General features: G+C 33.8%; 4 protein-coding genes across 7 annotated transcripts in view; 1 reads left to right on the top strand and 3 right to left on the bottom strand.

Annotated features, from left to right (window-relative positions):
- LOC106107161 (mitogen-activated protein kinase-binding protein 1-like) overlaps positions 1 to 7,778 on the bottom strand; it is a 60,531-nt gene extending 52,753 nt beyond the window's left edge. For 2 of the 4 annotated variants that reach the window (XM_013287877.1, XM_013287886.1), the window contains exon 1: positions 7,580 to 7,777. The gene's annotated coding sequence lies outside the window, so the exon portion shown is untranslated. Of the gene's footprint in view, positions 1 to 7,579 lie in introns of all 4 variants that reach the window. The other 2 variants (XM_013287884.1, XM_013287885.1) reach the window with 2 other exon arrangements.
- A 2,173-nt stretch (positions 7,779 to 9,951) lies between these two features.
- On the top strand, positions 9,952 to 15,368 carry LOC106106947 (kanadaptin). The gene is made up of 10 exons (XM_013287605.1): positions 9,952 to 10,358; positions 10,460 to 10,592; positions 10,845 to 11,037; positions 11,561 to 11,738; positions 11,942 to 12,113; positions 12,333 to 12,481; positions 13,271 to 13,440; positions 13,905 to 14,090; positions 14,542 to 14,690; positions 14,984 to 15,368. Exons 1-10 carry the CDS (start codon positions 10,106 to 10,108, stop codon positions 15,339 to 15,341), a joined length of 1,941 nt encoding a protein of 646 aa, XP_013143059.1. The 5' UTR covers positions 9,952 to 10,105; the 3' UTR covers positions 15,342 to 15,368.
- A 332-nt stretch (positions 15,369 to 15,700) lies between these two features.
- On the bottom strand, positions 15,701 to 20,310 carry LOC106107401 (NADH-ubiquinone oxidoreductase 49 kDa subunit-like). The gene is made up of 10 exons (XM_013288246.1): positions 20,012 to 20,310; positions 19,642 to 19,757; positions 19,272 to 19,381; positions 18,740 to 18,941; positions 18,264 to 18,451; positions 17,715 to 17,878; positions 17,361 to 17,480; positions 16,876 to 17,005; positions 16,256 to 16,401; positions 15,701 to 15,968 (listed from the first exon to the last, which is right to left on the bottom strand). Exons 1-10 carry the CDS (start codon positions 20,104 to 20,106, stop codon positions 15,839 to 15,841), a joined length of 1,401 nt encoding a protein of 466 aa, XP_013143700.1. The 5' UTR covers positions 20,107 to 20,310; the 3' UTR covers positions 15,701 to 15,838.
- An 87-nt stretch (positions 20,311 to 20,397) lies between these two features.
- LOC106107402 (NADH-ubiquinone oxidoreductase 49 kDa subunit-like) lies at positions 20,398 to 22,976 on the bottom strand. The gene is made up of 10 exons (XM_013288247.1): positions 22,838 to 22,976; positions 22,595 to 22,710; positions 22,417 to 22,526; positions 22,144 to 22,345; positions 21,836 to 22,023; positions 21,418 to 21,581; positions 21,151 to 21,270; positions 20,941 to 21,070; positions 20,716 to 20,861; positions 20,398 to 20,632 (listed from the first exon to the last, which is right to left on the bottom strand). Exons 1-10 carry the CDS (start codon positions 22,918 to 22,920, stop codon positions 20,503 to 20,505), a joined length of 1,389 nt encoding a protein of 462 aa, XP_013143701.1. The 5' UTR covers positions 22,921 to 22,976; the 3' UTR covers positions 20,398 to 20,502.
- Between the last annotated feature and the right edge of the window lie 139 nt (positions 22,977 to 23,115).

Genomic DNA, 23,115 nt, shown 5'->3' with positions numbered 1-23,115 from the left:
GTAAGAAGTCACACAACCAGCAGCATTTACAATTGATAACATTAGGTATATTTCCCAACAATAGTAAAGTTGAATGTGACTTCATATTAGGCATTGAGACAGTATCAAGGACCACCCACTTGAGTACAGTCATTACATAAACTGCTGTGTAGGAAACTGTTATACGGACAAAGGCCGGATACGGGGGCAATGTAATTTTAATAAATCTTTTTAAAAAGGATTGCGAACACTACAAGAAAAGCTATAGTGCTATATTTTATTGTTGTTGAAATAACACATTGTACTTTATATAAAAACTATGACAAACGTGTGCATAAAAACTGCAGAACTGGGACATTGGCCGCTATGACATGAGCAAGAGGTCTTTATCCCGCACAAGGCTACCAACCCATGTGATTCATTGTATAAATTCAAATCCTTTTTGATTTCTAAATTGAATTATAATTTTTCACAAGCCATTGTACATACAGTATTTTTACCTTGAGTTTCCATCACCGAAACCCACCAAAAAAAAGATTCATTGTCTCAGTTTTTTCAAAGAGTCTGAGAAGGATAGCAATGAAAAATGTAAATTCAACTTATTGCGCGTCTATTTTCTTATATCTTTCTTTTTCTCCCAGCACCGTTATATTATACAGATTGAGAATTCAATTTTTCATTCACTCTATCCAGTAGTTAAAAACGTACATACTTCCCCATGTGAATGAAAAGGTCAGCTCTTTGCCCAATATACTACACATTGGCGCGTCTAAAATTCACGAAACTAACATAAAACATCCATTAAGTGATTAATGCGAAACAAGAATTTACCTCGTGCGGGTACCGAAACCTTGACTGAAACATAACCTTCAAATACTGAAGGCAACTCTGATATTCAGTTTAAAATTTATATACGGATCAAGAAATAGTTATAACCTAGCTAACGTTGCGACCCATCCACTAAAAACAGATAAAAAATATCTCTTAAAAGATCAAAGAGTAACACTACTTCGGGAGAATCGATTTGTTTTTTAGTATAAGGTTACAAACAAGCCAGTTGGTACCTGAATTCATCAAAATAGTGAAGTAACCGCTGTCGAAGTTCAACCGACGGAGGAGGGGACGTTCAGAAAGAGGGTATTGTACTCCACTTTTATAAGGTAAGCTTAACAGAAAACAAATAGGAAATGCAAAATACAGAAATCAATGACAATAAAGTCATTCATGTAGAATATTTCAAACATGTTATTTTTTGCGAATAATCGATAATACATAATTTCTACCAATTTAAAGTCACTTATCGTGTTATCTAATCGACATGCGACAATCATGCATGTTGGTGCTTCACGGATATCATTGCACGATCTATATCTATCACGTATTTACATGCATTTCTTAAAAACCATTCAATTTGAAATTACCCTTCACTATAAGAGATATTTACTACATTCTTGTCTTACAACATTCAATAAGTGAAAGTCATAACTTTTAACCTGAGGCGATATTTATAATTGCTATATACCTTTCACTGAGTTTACATCCAAATACGATAGGAGATTCACTATTATTATCGAGAAATAACCATAATCTGAAAAGACGCACGAATTATTCCTTATATGAAATCCACGATCTTGTAACAGAAGCATAGTCAGTTGCTTTTCTGCAAACTTGATTAGATAGAGAAAAGGGAAGTTCACAGTTTCGATAAGAAGAGAAGGGTAAGATTTAGGTTCGCAAATGAAATCTAAGTTCCTCTGTTGTTATTCGTTGAAGGGTCGATGTCTGGCATCTTTGAGTTGGTGCATCTTAACAAAAAAAATAAAAATACACATAACAGTACACTGGAAGGTCTATTTTATATACAGGGCTGTTTTTTAAACTCTAATGGAATAGAATGTGATAATTGTAACTCGAAGAGTTTAAAGACCTTGCGACATTCGCGTTGCGAACGTTGTCGGAACAATGGCCGATGGCGAGTGTCCAAGGGGCATCGAGCGGCCGAACACAGATCGAATCGCGGGCCTATTTTGAAAGTCGGCTAATTACGGAGCCATCGCTGCGTGGACGAGACAAAGACGCAACAAAAACTCTACCATTCATTGCATGCAAATGTCTAAGAAAACGTTAAATGCACGAAGATACGAAAGATTATACGCGATGTGGATTATGTTTATTCAAATCGATCATGCTTCAAAATTCATTTTCTAATATTCTATTTCGTAAAGTTATTTAAAGTTAGTTACTTATTTGAGTCAAACAGGATTTTATTAAGTCCTAAGAAGGATTACTAATATTTTATTTGCGTAAAATGATGAAAAGAAACGGAATCTATTTTAAATAAACCAAAGAGTATCTGGCCCATGCCAACATTAAAAAAATAGAGATCAACCACTCGGAGGTTAGTGAACCGAAAATAATTACGCATTGTTTAAGTCATACGATATACCATAAAAACATTACGGTATCACATCGTATTGAAATAAGATATTTTAATATTAGGTCGACATTGTGTACAACTTTAATTAAACAGTAATTTTTTAAACAAATTAAATTGCGCTTTTAATCTACAATTAAAAAAGAAAACATAATAAGGAACATCTCAAGGTTGATACGAACTTTAGATATTTACTATCGGAGTCAGTATTCGATTGCAATTGATATTATTATAACGTTACAACGAAATTTATCACACTAATACCACAAAATGATAGGAAACGCCCTTCGTATTGCAATAACATATGATATAAAATGATAAACATTTTTTTTACAAAATGTATTAAAATCACCACTTTGACATTTATATGTATTTTATAGTGGATTTATATGGCGAAAAATCTATTTATATTCACACCTTACATGAGGAAAATGTAGCAAACATGCATATATTTATTTGCAGCATTATGCGTAGTTAAATAAACAACCAACAAGTCAGTCAAACCACTACAGTAATATAATTTTCCTATTTATAAAACTTATAAAACTAGAACTATACGCAGTTGATGACAATGGATGGGAGGAATAAAAAAATAAAGGATATGGCATATTTACAAAAACCAAATCTGTAAAAACGTGTACTTCTAAGTAATCAAAACAATACCACATCCAAAGTATCACAGTTCCATGTCACCATACAGACAGTACAATGCACGTTACAAGTCTTGTCTTTCCTGCGACCATTGACGTCACAATAGACTTCGTATGCAAGTATTGGGCAACACTTACAATAACATACATTAATTACATTCGTTTACGAAAGACGTGAGGATGTATTACCGCTTATTGATTTACTTTATGCAAATAATCATACGAGGGAAGGAAGGATAGGAGAATGACGAGGAAATATAAAAACTATGGATAGATTGTGTGAAAGAGGATATGCGCAAGGGAGTTCATTTAGATATGACGACTGATAAACTTGTATGAAATTACTATATATTATACAATCGTTAAAAGAAGGCCCTGCCTCCTGAAACACAGTTATTACTGGCTCAGGAGACAGACTCCCACTAATTGTACAAAACTGTTTTGGATAAAGTATTAATTTTTTTTTTAATTCAATATTAATGTAGTATTATCTTCTAAATACCAATACAATGAGGGCAAGAGACCAAGAAACAACTTAGAAAAATAATGTCCTCGTGATATTCTGAATAGGTGCCAATTACGTAATTAATCTTGTCGCCATACCTTCACCTTAGATGTCCCCTATTGACATTTCCATTCACTTACAGTATATATTAAAATAACATTAAAATTGTTCTCATAAACCAAATGAAGTGCCCTTGATATTAAGTAATTAATGTATTTCTAATAGACCCCAACTTAAAAATGATACGAAATGCAAATTTTAAGTTCGATAATTTTATCGAACTCGAAACACGGTTCGGTATAGCCGCCTTTTTTTTAAATTACCTATCATATATTGACATTTAAGAAAATTGAAAGTCAATAGGATATGTCTATATATGTGATTTTATTCAATATATGGAAAGGCAATCAAAGGTTAAAGCAAATCAAAAAGACGAGGAAGGCTTTAAATCAACCATTGAGACATTGTTCAGCAAAGATAAGCACCTTGATTTCATTGTAAGCATCTAAAGGTAACAAATATCTTAAATGCCATACTGAATTGTTAATTAGTCATTTAAACACGCTCTAAGTATAAGTTGTATGAAAAATCAAAACTAACCTGTGTTATATATACTAGGTTTCACCCGCAACTTCGTCCGCGTGGAAAAAAAAGTCAGGAGCCTATGCGCTCTTCCAGACTAACCTCTACATCTATACCAAATTTCATCTCTATTCGTTCAGCCATTTAGCTTATAAACTCTAACAAACAATCATCCATCCATCTAAACTTTCGTATATCTATTATTTGTATGATTTAATACTCAACATGAGCTACTTTGACTCATATTTAAAAAAAAAAACTAATTACGCTTGATACCGCTCCAATGTAGTCATTTAGTAACGGTCTCCACGGCACTTCTATGACGTGGTCTCTTACCCACATACTGACATTAGTCTACCGTTGTTTTGTGGGAAAAAAATACTACATCTTTGCCATACAACAAGTACCTTTATAAAAATATACCGTAAGTGTCAAAATGAAATGTGATTTATACAATAATAGTGTAAAATTGTCGATAGTAATACGTAAACTACGGTTATGTTTGTCACAAAAAAAAAGCGACTTAAAAGAAGACAATGTTAACAACAATTGGTATCAAGTTATTGTGAATTTGGGCCTGGCAAGTTACAAGACTACGACCAAATTAACGGTAGACAAACAAACAAGAGTTTTAGTGGTTATTTGTCAATCACACTGGATTCCGTCTATCTAGTTAGCTGCTATTCAAAGTTTTGGTCTTGTTTTTTATACTTTCGATTATCTTCAACTTTGACGTTGGCGAAATCATCGAAATAAGGATGGTGTCGACTATTCATTAAAAAAAAGAAGAGTGTCCTGCAGTGAAAGACCGAATTCGGGCGCGATATAATACCAGTCTCACTCATCCTAAAGAAACCCCGATGGACTGAATGTAGCCGTTTTTATCATACTAATATTATAAATACTAAAGATTGGATGGATTGGTATAACTACGTATCGGCTTAACGGCTTAACGAAGCTCAATATTCGGCACAGACGTAAAGCACAGTAAGTTTCGTTGCCACGCGGACGAAGTCTAGAGCAGAAGCTAGTTAAGTTATAATTGCCACATTAAAGTTTAAGTTTAGTAAAACATTCCAATAGCCTATAACACGTTATGCTCCTTTAAATAAGATATTCAAATTATAGTGGATAATATTACCAAATCTAGGTTAGACGTAATTCTGTGACATTACATTTGGTAATTCAATCAAGGTTTTCCTTCACTTGTTGACATGCACGGCGTGATTGAGGCTACAGTTCGTGCCTTTCGCATTACTTAACAAATACTTTAAAAACAAATCTTAATTCTATTATACATGAAACCTAAACACAATTTTTCTGTGGAAGAACTCGAAATCATCATGATACCATTACAAGATAATGTTTTAGACCTAAAGGTTATGAATGGATTTGATAAAGAACCCATTGCTTTAAATTCTAAACCATCTAGATCCTAATTTTAAGCTTTTTCAATTAGCCAAATCAGCAAGAACAGAGTCCACAAACATACTTATTGTAACAAATTTATGTCACACTATTTAATATTATAATATTGTTATATCACTAGTTTTAGTTATTTTTATTATGTCATTATAAATTATTTGTAAATCAAATTTCTTTAACATATTTTTAATTACGTCAATATCGCGTATAATTAAAATAAAAATATATTTAGATGACAAAGGACTTTGAGGTCCACATATTGAGACCTCTAAGTTACTTCAGACTTACTGCACACAAGATATGAATTGGGAAGATAAGTTGAATTATTTGACATGTTTCCATATTACTCTGACACATCAAAGAGGACAGGACTTCAGGACAGAAAGAAGATGTAAGTTTAGTTAACAGACATACCAACCCAAATTTCAACAGTATATTATTTCTTTAGTAGTGTTAGAAAAGACCTACAGTCAATCAATACAATACAGTCTTTATTACTTTGCCACTCTATTTATTATATTATGTCATATGTAACACAACAGCTAAACATTTATATTGTGTAAACAAAGGTATCTGACCTAAAGCAATAATAATTTACACATACAGCATATGCATATTATCAAATATTATTATTTGACTGTTAAATTCTTCTGTTTCCACTGTTGAATACTTGTTACATTTTATCTAATTTTTTTCTAAGAGAAAGAGAGGAACAAAGCATTTTGAATGTAGATCGGGCCAGTAGATACCCTTAGTTAATTAATTTTAACTGTTTATTATAATGAGAGACATATTGGCACTCCTTTTATAGTCAAACTAGCTGTTGTGAGACTTCGTCAACATAAAATTGAATATATAGCCTATTTTACTCAGCGATAATATAGCTTTTACTAGTGAAAGAATTTTACAAATCGGCCCAGAAGTTTTTGAGTTATTTCAATACATAAAATACAATTTAATACAAAAATAAAAATCATTACTTTTTATAATATTAGTATAGATAAGTTTAGAAATACTTATTTTATTGTTATAAAAGAGTTTTTTTTTCTAATATAATGTCAGTATTGGAAGACTTTCTGCTTACTTGTTTTGCTTAAATAAGTTAAGTAAGGCAAAATAAAAAAAAATAATAAATTACAAGTGAACACATTTTGTAAACAGACATGAAATATCACCGAAATTTCTCTTTATCAATATATTAAATGATAAAAACAGCTTTTATCATTAAAAAGTTAGTGTCAGTGCCAGGGATACTTGTAGATAACGGTGATATGCAGTACATTGAAGTATGTAGTCAAACATCTACTTCCGTGACTACACAAATATGGGTAGTAAATAGTAAACATACATACATTTCACCAATTTATAGATTGTTAGTTGATAAATTTTATGCAGTACATGTTATAACTATTCTTAATATGTTGAATAAAAAAAATCAAAACACTTAAATATAAAGAAACGAATCACAAAGTCACATAAAGGTCTCAGTCCAGTATTTTGATTTTTTATAAAGTACAGGCAAATATAATAAACACGAAGTGACCTTGATTGTGAGACTGGTTTGTGCATAGCAAATTTCTAAATTCACAACTTGAAACACTGCTCGAGGCAAATTATATAAGGTAAAAGTTTATTTGAACAATCAATTTTAAGGTGCGTGAAGAGAAATTGGTTACAAATTGTTTAAGATACCATCTAATATTGGATTATTGGCAAGATGAAAACGATAATATGTTATAGAATACCGTGACCTGGAGAATTGCTTTCACTTAATAAACAATAGTATGATTCAACCTTCCTAGAAACGACAACATAACCCAAAAATTAAGAAAAAAGAAATATTTTTTCGTTACGCACTAGCCGCATTTTACGAAATTTATCTTAATTCCTGACAACAATCTGCAAATATTCTGTGTTAGTTACGGTATCAATCATCTATAGATATGATCAACATTGATAAGGTTGCGGATTATTCTAATTACAGGTAAATCTTTGTTCAAATACCTTGTATACGAAGTCGAACAATATGGTCACTTTGTCACATGAATACACTGTTATGTTTTATCACTATAACTGATACACACACAAGTAAATGAAAACACTTGATGATAATAAAGTTATGTTCGAAATAATATTCACGGTAACAAAATTATGAATCGGTTAGCTGTCGGCACAAATTCGTTTGAATTGATTGATTGATTGATATGGCGCTTTGTTTCATTCTTTCATTCGTTCAGTAATGCGCGGTTTACATTTAGCCAGTACAGTTGATCAGAGAGCTCAAAAACTGGACTGGCAATCAACTGACACTGTGTGAACGCTAACAAGCGGCACACATTGGGCTGTATCCAGTCGCTCCATAGACAACTTTATCTAATGTTTGAAATGTCTCTTTTTTTTGCTTAAATGTGCTTTGTATCAGTAAATACATACCTTATAACGTAATATTTATCTTGTATCGATGTTTTTGGCGCAATTAGAGCGTTTTCTCTGAAAATTTGTATGGAGTCGCCCTCAAAATTGGCGATAACTCAACTATCGCACAATTGCGCCTTATTTTCTCTGAGATTACGTTTGTACAACTTGTAACGATTTTTTTGGTATACGGTGCGATTTTTGACTTATTCAAGGTCAAAGGTCATAAAAATTACTTTTTCGCATATTTCAGCGGAATGGTTAGCTTTATCAAAAAGTTGACTAGGACGAAGTTGTAGATCATGAAATTGCCTATAAAATATCCATACATACTTTTTTTCATAAGAGCCATAGTTTCAGAGATATAGCGATTTGCACATCCAAATTGTTCCGATTAATATACCTGATACTTTAATAACTAATAATCCCTAACCACTAGAACCAGAGGTTTGAAATTTTGCGTAAAAGTTTCTATTACTGTTTTAGATGAGTGCTAAGAATAGATTTTACGAAAATCGTCCCGTAAATATCCAACGTGGGGGTTGAAAATTGCATGGAAAGATTTTCAAGCAAAGTGACTTGTCAAATCATAACTACAATTTTAAAAATAATAAAAAATTAATTAAAGATAGGACAGAAAAAGTTAATAACGAATGATACTTTTGTATTCGATATAATATTGATCTTACTAACTTAAAAAATTAACTTATTCACTAGCAGTAGATACATTTTCATAATTAGTTTCTGTTTGTAATGTTAAAAACAAACAATTGCAGTAGATTAGTAAGTGGGGTTTCGATGGAGCATCAAGTCAGAGTAGACACAAGCAAAGGAAGGATTTTGAAAACGACGATTCCAGCATTTTTATGACGTCATTAGTGCCATTAAAAATGACTTGTGAAGGAGAGTCAATCTGGTAGAATCATAAACTTTGCTCGGCCGCATATGGTCGTCCTGTATAGTTCACTTTTGTCAAAGAAAGTACAGCAGTGGTAAAGGAAGAAGAAAGAAGAATAAAAAATAAAATAGCAGACAAAATTTGACAGCAATATATTTTCGTAAAATCCTTTCTTAGCGCTCACCTAAAACAATAATAGAAACTTTTGCGCATAATTTCAAACCTCTGGTTCTAGTGGTTAGGGATTATTAGTTATTAAAGTATCGGGTATATTAATCGGGACAATTTGGATGTGCAAATCGCTATATCTCTGAAACTATGGCTCTTATGAAAAAAGTATGTATGGATATTTTATAGGCAATTTCATGATCTACAACTTCGTCCTAGTCAACTTTTTGATAAAGCTAACCATTCCGCTGAAATATGCAAAAAAGTAATTTTTATGACCTTTGACCTTGAATAAGTCAAAAATCGCACCCATGCCCGTGTCCAATAGTATACCAAAAAAATCGTTACAAGTTGTACAAACGTAATCTCAGAGAAAATAAGGCGCAATTGTGCGATAGTTGAGTTATCGCCAATTTTGAGGGCGACTCCATACAAATTTTCAGAGAAAACGCTCTAATTGCACCAAAAACATCGATACAAGATAAATATTACGTTATAAGGTATGCATTTACTGATACAAAGCACATTCAAGCAAAAAAAGAGACATTTCAAACATCAGATAAAGTTGTCTATGGAGCGACTGGATGCAGCCCAATGTGCGGCAGTAAGTCCATACTATCTTTGAATAGCCATCAAACTGTCCAACTGTACTGGCAAAGTATAAACCGTGAAGTAGTCTTCGTTTCATTCATTCCTAACTGACAATAATCATTCTTATTGCGTAATTTTTCATCTTGTTTTGTTATTATTTGATACTATTCCGTTATGATTTATTTCATGTTATGATTTATTCTCAAAAATTGTATTTATCACACCAATGAATTAATTCATAAGGCAAAAAAGGCGTAAAGTAGTATTGCAATAATTTCACTAATGTCAACTTGACATTTACATACGGTCAAGTTTCTTGTCAATATTTACTTACATTAATTATTAAATAGTATTCAGTGCTTTTACTTTTACTACATTCCTCAAATTATAATTTTACCAATAAGAATTATTGTAGTGCAGTGTGCTATTTTGCGTTTTTCAAATTTTAATAACCTATCATGGAAGATGAAACTAAAAACAAAAATGAAGACATAGAATTCAAGAAGCCAGTACTCGTTGGACGCATTGGAAAACTTCCAAAAAAGGTGAAACAAGAAGTCGATAATCTTAAAGAACCCAAAACAGAAGGACCTAATACACAAACATCAGAACCGATCGCTAAAAGTTCACTACCACCGGCGGTTCTCATCAAGGAGCTTGCTACACCCATACCCTATAAAGAACCCAAATGGTCAGGAATTTGTCCGGATGGTTTGTATTGTATTGACTTACATCTCCAAATCAACACTCAATCCATCTAATCTCTTTCTAGGTCTTTGTGGTAGACTATTAATTTAAAGTTTTGTTTCCAGGTTCAGAATATGGCCTAGAAGTGTTGAAATCTGGTATGATTGTTGAAAAGGTTGACTTGACCACAAAACCATTCTATGTTTTTGGAAGACTAGCAAATTGTGATGTTGTGATGGCACATCCAACAATATCAAGGTAATGTTTTGTTTACTCACAGAGAGTTCAAGAATATAATGCCATATGTTTAAATATAATAAAATATAGTATGATATGTTGTCAGTGCAAGAAGAAAGTTTTGTTAAAACTAGTGTTTTTTTTTTCTGCCAAAAACTTACTCTGGCTTTAATAACTTGCAAATGTTTCTTTACAATTCAATATTAAAATGCAGTAGAATATGGATGGGGAGATGATGATGATTATCATGTAAGAATATTTATTATTTCATAGGCACCATAGTGTCCTGCAATATAAAGCATTTGCTGAAGAAGGTGAACCGCCTTGTGGTTGGTACTTGTATGATCTGGGCAGCACTCACGGTACATTCCTAAACCGAGACAGAATAAAAGAGAAGCACTACAGCAGAGTCCGAGTCGGTCATCAAATCAAGTTTGGAAACAGCACCAGGACTTATATTTTGCTTGTAATGTATTATTTAGACTAATTTTATATTCAATACCATAACTTTTATTAACAAAGTGAGTAGTCTATGTGTTCTTCCAGACTATTCTATAGATCTATACCAAATTTCATCTAAATCCGTTCAACCATTTAAGCTATAAACTCTAACAAACATCCATCCATCCATCCATCTATCTAAACTTTCAGATTTATAATATTGGTGTGATAATATTAGTATGATTGCAATTCCACTGAATTAACTTGCTAGTTCACTGTTATGAAAAAATCAGTAGAATGTCTTAGACTTTTCATATATCTTGGTGGCTCTTAACTTCAAAGGAGTCAATATGAAGAACACAATTTTTCATGTAGTAGCTCAAAGCGGAGTAAGTACTGTGAAATGTACGAATGACCTTGGGCTACCAAGATTTTGAAAAATGTAATGACATTTTCCTCTTAAAAAAAACGATGTTCTTTTGTAAAGGTGTTTTACCAATGGATACCAGTTTATCTTTTTTTTATGCCTTATATATCAAATTTTTCAGGGCCCAGACTTTGATTGTGAAGGTGAATCGGAGTTAACAGTGACAGAAATAAAACAAAAAGCATTAGACATGAAATTGTCTCGAGCAAGGATGATACAAGAAGCTAAGGAAGCTATGGAAAAGGAAAGATTAGAGGAAGAGAGAAAAAGAGAGGAACAAGGCATTGATTGGGGAATGGGTAAATTAAATTATTTACTAGTCATACAAAGATTTTTGATTTATCTGTAAAACACTTTTATGTAATCAAGGTTATATGAGACTTTTCACGAACCGGTGACGCTCCTTTCATGTCCAATGCCATGAGCGGATGACTAACCGCGCCCTACCCTAACGCCGGCCCTGTATTCTTTATATTAGATCACCTGTATGTGTCTTTTCTAGGTGAGGATGCAGAGGAAGAACCAGATCTTGCAGAAAATCCATATGCTACTACCGCTAACGAAGAGCTCTATTTAACTGACCCTAAAAAGACACTGCGTGGATATTTTGAAAGAGAAGGTCACGAGTTGAGCTACGATTGTGAAGAAAGAGGCATAGGCCAATTTATTTGCAGGTACATAATTTCAGAAAATAATATTGTTTAATTGTATGTTAAGTTTAATGTTAAAATACAATATGTAGTAATCTCAACAAAAAGCCTTTTACTTGGTTGAATTAATCCTTAGTAATTGTTCAACTAGTTGGTAGTCTCATCGCACAATTATGAGTTAATGCATTCGTTAAAAATAATTGTGTGATTCTTGGTTACAAAGATATAATAGTATTTGTTTAGGGTGGAACTACCGATTGACGACGCTCGTGGTCGTCCCGTGGTGGCGGAGGTGATACACCGCGGTAAGAAGAAGGAGGCGGTGGTCGCGTGCGCGCTGGAGGCCTGCCGCGTACTGGACAGGGCTGGACTGCTGCGGCAGTCTAAACATGGTAACTATACAAATACTTCACTTGTTATAGACACTGTTTTTTTTTTTTCACAAATTGTGCATTTGTTTGTAAGTTACCTTACTTTGTTTGAGTTGAAAATAAAAGACTTGATGTGATCAACTAAAATTGGTTGTGTCATTGTGTCAACTGTTTCGACAACCATGTATGGTTGACTGATTTAGTAAATAAAAAATGTAAAAACGCTATCACATGGAATTATTAATTATTACTCAACATTGATTACAAACGATAGCGACTTTATCTACGCAGAATTAAAAACAGTTTAGTAATAAATATGCTACTCAGTGATAATTTTAGCTTTTAATTAGTGAAAATACATTTCAAGCTACACAAGTAACTATACTATTATTGTTATTAGAGTACTTAACAGTGGTAGCGCCTGCTTTAACATCTCAGCACTGCAGGGCCGGCACGCCCCCAGTAATACCACGACCACACAGAAGACAGGCGTGAAATGGAAGCAATTCCGTGTTTCGTCTGATGAGTGTGGTGCCGGAGGCCTAATTTAAGTCCCTTTCTTTTTACCACCATTTTCTTATAAGGAGAGGATGGGAAGGGGAAGTGGATTTGACGGAGGAGGATATACATAGGAAGGGGAGTTATCCGGATAAGGGTGGGCTAAGTATCTGTAGTTGCGGATGTCTATGGACAGCGGTTGCTTCGCCATTTTGGCGGATTCAGGTGGCCGCTATCTCGTTTGCCACCTTATGTTATAAAAAAAAAAGTACTTTGGGTACAGGTGGAATAATAAAGCGTTTAATATTTCAGAATCTCGTCGTCGTAAGGAGCGCGACTGGAGCGCGGACGACTACTACGACTCTGACGAGGACTCGTTCCTGGACCGCACCGGGCACGTGGAGAGGAAACGTAACATGAGAATGATAAAACTGGGAGCTGCGGACGATAAAAATAATAAACCACTCACTTATGATGATCTGGTGAGTTAATAGATATCCAGTTAAAATAGATTAATGAAAAAAAAACATAAAAATTGAATACTTCCTTGTTTTGGAAAGTCGGTTAAAAAGGTTTTTTTTTATATTTATTGATTTTTATTAATTATGGTGTATACATACACATAATTTAAGTAGAGTTGTCGAATATAAAATAAATTAAAGTTTTTCCTTGATATAAAAATGTGACATTTACTGGAATGGACTTACTCTTGGCTTATATTTGTTGTAAAGTTTTCATATTTGTGATCTATTTTTAAATTTTTATGTTTTTAATTGTACATGTCTGAAAAAAATATTTATTATTATTTTTGAGTCAAAACCATAAAACCTACGTCCAATTACGTCACAGGTGCAGGACGTAACAAATAAAAACTGCATTGCGTGTGAAAGCGACTTTTATTATGGACATGTAATATTGAAGTGTAAATTAATATAATTCTTTTCAGCTTAAGCAAATAGACGAAATAGAACAGAAGATAATTAAGGAAGAGAAGTCACTGGGCCGTTTGCGAGCTCGCGGCGAGAGCCCCGCGGCCGCTAGCAGCGAGGATGACGCGCTGGACGCGTACATGAACCAGCTCGCTAACACGCCGCAAGCTATGTCTGTTAAAGCTGACATATCAAAGACTAAGGTACGTAACAGAGGGTCTATCACGAAAATTTACGTGACAAATATTCGTGACTTATCGATAACATAAGATGTTTTGGTATTATTTACGCACAGTAGGGGCTCTAATATAATACAAATTTTCTCGATGTTACGGAAATTTTCTCACGAATATTTGTGATAAACCCTGAGGGTCTGAACCGTAAAAGAGGTGCTACTTTCAGTTGGTTCTCAGAAAATATGTAAAATCAATGTATGGTACACAAAATGTATCCACATAAGGTATAGGAAATGGAATAAAAGAATAACTTGTTAGCATGTATGAAAGTGACACTTAAATATTGACGAGAGGGCGCTAGTGAGATTATAATTTAGTTCGACTTATTCCCAAAGTATAACACAAAGTGAAGAAGATGAAAATTGTCGATGTACATAATTTTCTTTGAATACGGTTGACTTTTTTTATATATTTTTAGATGAATATACAAAAATTAAAGGCTGAGTTAGCGAAAACACAAAAACTAGCGGATATAGCGCGGCCTGCGCACGCGCCGCCCCTCATCAAGAAAGACGATAAGAAAATGATAGTCAAAGTCGCCTCTAATTCAGTTGTTTACGGAAAAAGGTTAGTAAAAAATTTATCACTACAACTTTTGTAGTAAAAGTGTTGGTTCACAGTTTGTAATCTACAATATGAAACATTATATATAACAATAAAAAGGAAAGAATTGTATCTTTGTATGTATTGGGATAATTCAAAAACTACTAGGCCAATTCCAAAAATTCACCATTTAAAAGTTACGCTATCACTGAGTAGCATAGGCTACAGTTTCATAATTTTTTAATTTCAATCAGGCAAAGTCGCGTGCAACAGTTAGTGTTATTTATTCATCTCTATATTCTAAATATCTCCTATAGGTTAAAATTAAAAGATGACGCTGAAAAACGACCTAAAGTAAAACAAGTGAAGAAAGAAGAAACAGAATTTGTTGAAGAAATGGACTCGGATGAAGAAAATGAACTAACAAAAATCAAAACCGAAACATCAATAAAAGATAATGGAATAAATGAAATTAAATCAATAGAAAATGAACCTGAAATAGAGAAAAAGGATTCAAAAAACGATAGTAAAGAAATAGTTAAATTAGAAACTAAGGAGAAAGCGGTTAAACGAGTGTTCGGTCCGATGCGACCTCCTGATGATTACGAGGTACCAGAAGGTTATTTCGATCAAGAAACTGACAGAGATCTTCCAGAAATCGAAGAAAAAGAATAGCTTTAAGTGAATAAAAAATTAAGGATACTTGCTTATTTTAATATCATTTAATAACAGCAATAATTTAACAATTTTTGTGAACATCTGTTCTTGGGTAAAAAAGTACAGACATCTTCTAATAAAATCTATACTAATATTATAAAGAGAAAAGATTTGTCTGTTAGATTTTTGTATGTATTAAGATAACTCAAAAACTACTCGGCCAATTTCATAATTTCTTTCGCCATTCAAAAGCTACCTTGTTTCCTTACTATTTATAAATTTCACGTGGACGAAGTCGCGAGAAACAGCTAGTTATAGAATAGATATAACTTTAAGTGAAAATCTTAAGGATAATACTACAAAATAGACAATAAAAGTACTTGCAACACTATTTATTATAGCAACATTATTTGTAGTGAAATAATTATTAAAAAAAAGTGTTTTCCTTAATAATTTATTGCTTACAAATAAAAATTATACATTTCTACACTTGATTTCAACTATAATTCGTTAAATTATCGATCAACTTCTCCAAACACGATGTCGAGTGTTCCAATAATGGCGACAATGTCGGCTAACATAGAGTTCCTGCCCACTTTCTCTAAAGCGGCCAAGTGAGCGAATCCGGGCGCCTTGATCTTGCATCTGGAAATATAGTTAGTAATTTAGTAACATTAACAGCTGTTATAGTTAATAATTTTCACAGGTTACATTAACAAGGTAATGGAAAAAAATAAATAAAAAGTCAGTAAAGGCAAGGTATGTCAATTTTCAAAACATTCAAATATGTCAAAATTAACACATTTGTATTTATTAAAATTGAATTTAAATAAAAAGTACACAATATTTATTGAAATTTAGTTATAGTGTGGTCAAAAATAAATCGAATAAACCCTTTATTTTGAACATCCTGTATGCGAGTAAAGTCGTACCTGTAGGGCTTGGAGCCGCCGTCAGAGACGAGGTAGACGCCGAACTCCCCCTTGGGCGCTTCGATGGCGGTGTAGGTGGAGCCCGGCGGCACCTGGTACCCTTGCGAGAACAGCTTGAAGTGGTGGATCAGCGCTTCCATCGACGTCTGGTAAAAAAAAAACCACTATAGTTTCGGAATTACTTTAATTCGTAAAATGAAGAAAAATAAAACAAAAACCTCATTATCACAGTTGTTTATGCTTTAGGTGCAACTTTAAGAATTTCAATGAGCAATCTATACTTCTATACTAATATTATTAACAGGAAAGATTTGTATTTTTGTATGTACTGAAATAACTCAAAATCTACTGGGCCGATTATAAAAATTCTTCCTCCATTTAAAAGCTGCGTATCAATGAATAACATAGGCTATATTTTTTTCATTTCACGCGGGCGAAACCGCGAGCAGCGGCTAGTTAATAATATTATTCAGATTTAACATCTCGAACACTTCATAAAAATTGAACGAAACCTCATTTTTTATTATCAATTAAATTGTTTATACCTACAGGTCACAATGTAATCGATATTGCTAAAACACCTTATCATTTCGGTTAAAAAATAATGAAAAACAAAAAACCTTCATTTCCTCTCTGGCGGGCGGCGTCAGCTTAGCGTCATCCGTCTTCACTTCTCCTGGCGGCATCTGGTTGAGGCACTGGTCCACGATGCGCAGAGACTGACGCATCTCCTCCACGCGACATAAGTACCTACACAACATAACCGTCAGTTTCCACTGCCAATACACGCAAACATTGTTATCCCACTAGAAGTTGCTACCAACTAATGGGCTGCAGAATTTAAAATACAATGTTCTCGAATAATATAAAAAAAAGGTTGAGAATCTCTGCAGAAGATGACAAATCAAATGACAGTTGACATTTCAGCTGTACAATACAGTACATCCGCATACATAAAACGCACAATGATTCTCTACTTGTACTAACAATAGTGCTATACTCTCATCTCATATGAAAGAAACAGAGACAGCAATAGTGTTCATTTGCATATCACAAAATTTATAATTATCAGTAAGATTTCTGTTATATTTTCAAAAAGCAATACCTATCATAGCAATCGCCTTTAGTTCCAATAGGCACGTCGAAGTCCACCAGGTGGTAGGCATCGTAGGGCTGAGCCTTGCGAAGATCCCACTTGATACCGGAGCCTCGCAGCATCACGCCACTAAAAATTAATGGAAACAACCTTATTGTCATATATTTAAGTAAATCCACACTGAGAAATTTTAGTGGTTAATAAACAGTAAATAATGAGAAAAACTTCTTCATATTTCCACTGACATTGATAAAATAACACATAATGATTGCTTGTAATGTGGGAAGCAAGTCTTACATAAACAAAATAAACATACAAAAGTCTATAATAACTATAGTGAACTGTATAAAAACAACAAATTACCTAAAGCCATAGTTAAGAGCATCCTCAGCGGTGACCACTCCAATGTCCTTGGTCCGCTGCACCCAGATTCTGTTGGTGGTGAGCAAATCCTCCACCTCATCCAGACGCTCAGAGAATTTAGAAGCAAATTCATAGATATCGTCCATAAGACCTAATGGCATGTCCTGAAATATATAAAAATTCAGGCAAAAGAAAATACACCAGCAAATTGTAAACTTTTCTAAAAAATTGTTCGAGACAAACTTGAAAATAAATACTTAGTAAATAGTAATTATACCATCACAAAGTTATACTTGTACCAAACACTTTGTTGAACATAAATACTCCATGGTTTATTTAACTTGTACTTACCAGTGCTACACTATCAACCCGCCATTATCTCTAGCACTAAGGGTCGGCATATTAAATGCTACTCTTCCATACATCTCTATCACTCATAGTATAAAATCACTGCCTTTACCATATCCTCTTTCTCCCAATCCATACTTCCTTCAGACTTCCTCTACCTTCATACCCATTATGCAACTTTATTCTTGAATTGCTACTCACCAGTGCCACACCACCTGGTCGTATATACGCCGCGTGCATACGAGCTCCACTGACTCTCTCGTACAGTTCCATTAACTTCTCTCTCTCCTCAAACAGCCAGAACAATGGAGTCAACGCTCCAATATCCAGAGCATGTGTCGCCACCGCCATTATGTGGTTCCTGATACGTGTCAACTCACAAAACAAGGCTGGAAATCAATAAAACAAAGAACAATTAAAACTTTAATGGGACATAATAAACTTAAGAAAATTAGGTACACAAATGGGACCAATAAAGTATTGCAACTCATGATGATTTGGACCCCCGAGTCAGATGTATGTTTAGAGAACTGTATTGTGAAGTAAACTGTATTTTAACACTTTCATGTAATTAAACATATAAATAAATATCTACATTATCTATTTTTACTATTGCACATATAATTCATTATTCACTCCACAAGTATGTATAATAATTGTGATTTCAAAATACTTACTTCTAATATACTTAGCTCGAATAGGTATATCAATGTTCAATAGTTTTTCAACAGCTAAGCTGAAGCATTGTTCATTACACATCATGGAGACGTAGTCAAGACGGTCAAAGTAAGGCAATGCCTGGGTATATGTCTTGTATTCAATCAGTTTCTCAGTGCCACGGTGTAGAAGACCAATATGGGGATCAGCTGCTCTCACCGTCTATAATACATATTACAAAATAAAAATATTTAATAATTTGTGTCACTGTGCTGGCGGAGTAAGATCTACAAGTATGTTAACAAAATTGCAGGTTATTGTTAGTAGCTTAATGTAGGCCACTCCTATGGTTCGCCATGAATAAGCAATAAAGTTATAGTCCATGGCTGTTGATGAGCACATAGTTTTTGTCCAATATATTTTACAAAAATTAAACAGAAAAGACATCTGACTGGAACAAAAACATTTTTGTTTTTATATCAAGTGTTTTGCTAGTCTATGGTCAAAAATTAATGTAAGAGTGAATATAATTAATATAAGAAAAACAATTACCTCACCATCCAGCTCCAAAACAAGTCGGAGTACACCGTGGGCTGCAGGGTGCTGGGGGCCAAAGTTCAGCACCATGTTGCGCACCTGCTTTTCAGTTGGTGCAATAATGCCTGTACAAAACATCTACTTAGAAAGACTGCGTCTTTAACACAGCCATTGGGATAGTTATATGATTGTATTTTAAATGTTTTTATTTTAATAAACAAACCCCAATGTCCACTAACATTAATTGAAAACTCCAAGCTAATTTTTAATATAAAATTTATTTTTATGGACATAACAGAGCGTGAAAATTTAATAATTTCAGTTGTTTGATAGAAATTAGTTTAGAGAAGTAATTAAAAGTACTTGTTTGTGCTTTTCAACTTACTGTTGTAAGGCAAATGTTTCATAAGCGATGTAACTTCATCAGGGTACATTACAGCCCCTTCAAATTGCTTAACATACTCCGCATCAGGCATCCATCGATGCGCATTTCTTTGAGAACTGGAATAAATGTACAACTTAAGAATGTTTACTAGCGTATTTTGATTTCGATATCATTTTTTCAACTAAAAAGTACAATTCCTTATGTTTTGATAATGAATTAAATGCTTTAATTATCTGCAATTTTATAATTTTACAAACAATTGATCAAATATTTAGAAATTAAAATATAACCTCTAGCGTTACATAATAATAAACCATAATAAATCGACATTAAAACGTTATATACATATTTTTTACAAATTAACACTTACTTCACATTGTAAACTGCTGGTAAATTCTTAAATAGAGCTGTAGATTGGCTTAAATTTGGGGATTTTCGCAGCAAAACATTGAAAATCGATGCCATTTTCGGGCTTACAACGTTACGATTAACGTTATCGTGTAAATATCAAATAATTAATTCGCTGTCGTTCACTTAGAATCCATGAAGTGGAAACTTTATTTAATTATAAGTTTCTCGCACACTTCTTTTCAATACATTTAAACAATCATGTCATATTCATTGATTCGTAGCTTCAAGAAAAAAAGGCCAAAAGAAAGGATTTTTAGACAGAACTATTGATAGAAAGGAACGTCAATTAAACGTCAGAAGGTAAACGTCAATCATTTATTTGCGTCAGTTATGGTTGCGTTCAGTAATAGCGATTAGCAATTTTAATTAAAATCAGTCAAATATTTTATGGCCATGAAGACATAACTCTAGAAAATATTTGAATAAATGGTTACTTGACTGCAACTATTGTTATCGATCAACTTCACCAAATACGATGTCGAGTGTCCCAATAATGGCGACAATGTCGGCTAACATAGAGTTCTTGCCCACTTTCTCTAGAGCGGCCAAGTGCGCGAATCCGGGCGCCTTGATCTTGCATCTAGAAGTAAAAAGTGCAATAGTAAGTAAAAAAATGTTTTCCTTTAATGACTTTCATATTTTGCTTACAAAATGAGTAATTACCTATATGGCTTAGATTCTCCATCGGAAACCAGGTACACGCCAAACTCTCCTTTAGGCGATTCTATAGCGGTATAGGTGGAACCTGGAGGTACCTGATACCCTTGAGAGAATAACTTGAAGTGGTGGATTAAAGCTTCCATTGATATCTACAATTAAGACAAAGAAACAATAGCAGAAAACATATTGCGATAATTCATAAGTAAGATAATTTTAACTAACTAGTACCTTCATTTCTTTGCGTGACGGTGGAGTCACTTTAGCGTCATCAGTTTTTATTTCGCCAGGCGGCATATTATTAAGACACTGGTCTATTATACGCAAAGATTGACGCATTTCCCCCATACGACATAAGTATCTACAAACGACAAAATTGTTGTCTTGATGGAGGGATCACCAGGTAAATTTTATATTGAGGAAACACCCATAAAATCTTACCTGTCGTAGCAGTCACCATAACTTCCTATAGGAACATCAAATTCTACCATCTCATACGCATCATAGGGTTGTGTTTTGCGTAAATCCCACTTGATACCAGAACCCCGTAACATTACTCCGCTGAAAATGTAAAGCATATGAAAGGGGTAAGTTTCTAAGTTATCGATCTTTATCCTTTCTTTTGCCATACAAATCGTCAGGGCTGTCGTAGTGGTAAGGCGCGGTACGGAGAACACCGTCAAAGTAAGAAGGACCAATCGACCATACCTGAATCCATAATTAAGAGCGTCTTCAGCAGTGACTACTCCAATATCTTTCGTCCTCTGCACCCAAATTCTGTTTGTCGTGAGCACATCTTCCACCTCGTCCAATCGTTCCGAAAACTTTGTCGCAAACTCGTATATGTCATCCATTAAACCTAATGGCATATCCTAAAAAGTCATGTATTTTATCCATTAACATTAGTATACAATTTCAAAGAGTTTATTCTGGTGAAAAAAGGAGAAAGGACTAGGAGGTTACCAAATTACATGTAATTTTTACAGTATGGTTTCAGTTGACATCGATCTTCTGGCTGATTTTGCCTTGTCTGTCTGCATTTCAACTCATAGCGAAGGCCAAAAATTATGTTGTTCTAAACTATGGTAGCACATGTTTCAGGTAGCAACATAAAACAAACACTTACAATAGCCACGCCTCCAGGACGTATGTAGGCCGCGTGCATTCGCGCGCCGCTCACACGTTCATACATTTCCATAATCTTCTCGCGCTCCTCAAACAGCCAGAACAGCGGAGTAATCGCCCCGATGTCTACCGCGTGCGTAGTCACAGCCAAGATGTGGTTTAGGATACGAGTAAGTTCAGCGAAAAGCGCTACAAATTAAAAGTTAACGATTTATCTTTGAAACACTAACTAAAAAGTTTGGTACTAGGTATGTAATATGTGAGTTTCTACTAATTCTTTGAGAAAAAAATGTTTCTTAACATGCTTACTTCTAATATACTTAGCCCGTATCGGTATATCGATATTGAGTAGTTTCTCAACAGCCAAGCTGTAACATTGTTCGTTACACATCATGGAGACATAGTCGAGACGGTCAAAGTAAGGTAATGCCTGCGTATACGTCTTGTATTCAATCAGTTTCTCTGTGCCACGGTGTAGAAGACCGATATGGGGAATAGCGCCACGGACCGTCTAGAATAAAAAGTCATAAGTGTGTAGCGGATCAATACAAGAGTTAATAATTGAAATGGAAATGAGGTTACCTCCCCATCCAATTCTAAAACAAGTCGGAGTACGCCGTGAGCCGCTGGATGCTGCGGTCCGAAGTTCAACACCATATTTCGTACTTTCTTTTCAGTTGGCGTCACTATACCTGATGAAATTCACTACAGTTAACATATGAATATTAATACAAGTTAATTTCTCATAAATTTTACTTACTGTTGTAAGGTAAATGTTTTAACATTGATGTAACTTCATCAGGATACATAACAACACCTTCGAATTGTTTAACGTATTCCGCATCTGGCATCCACCGGTGCGCATCTCTATGACAACTAATTTAAATTGACCCTATTATTATCAGTCATTGAAATATAAACGTTTGTTATTTTAGAATCTTAACTGGTTATATCATTAAAATTTATAAAAAGTAAATTGTTAAAATAAAAAAAGTTAACTCACTTCACATTGTAAAATGGCGGTAAATTTCTCAGCAACGCATTCGATTTTCTTAAATGTGTAAATTGTCTTACAACACTCAACATAATTACTTTAATATCCGATTTATTACTGTTTTACCGCAGTTTACGTTGTTTTATTTCTACTTATTTTCTTACAATGACATTTATCCTTCTGTTTTCCTGTTGTCCTAGCAGAAATTACGCGTGAGTCAGTTAATTAAAATCTGTACACAGCTTCATTAAATATTATTGTCCGATCTTACATAACAAGCTTTTATA

The sequence above is a fragment of the Papilio polytes genome, unplaced genomic scaffold, assembly GCF_000836215.1.
Source record: "Papilio polytes unplaced genomic scaffold, Ppol_1.0 DF822067.1, whole genome shotgun sequence".
Classification (NCBI taxonomy): Eukaryota; Metazoa; Arthropoda; class Insecta; order Lepidoptera; family Papilionidae; genus Papilio; species Papilio polytes.
Note: the sequence above shows the minus strand (reverse complement) of the source record. Positions and strands in the feature narration are given on the sequence as shown.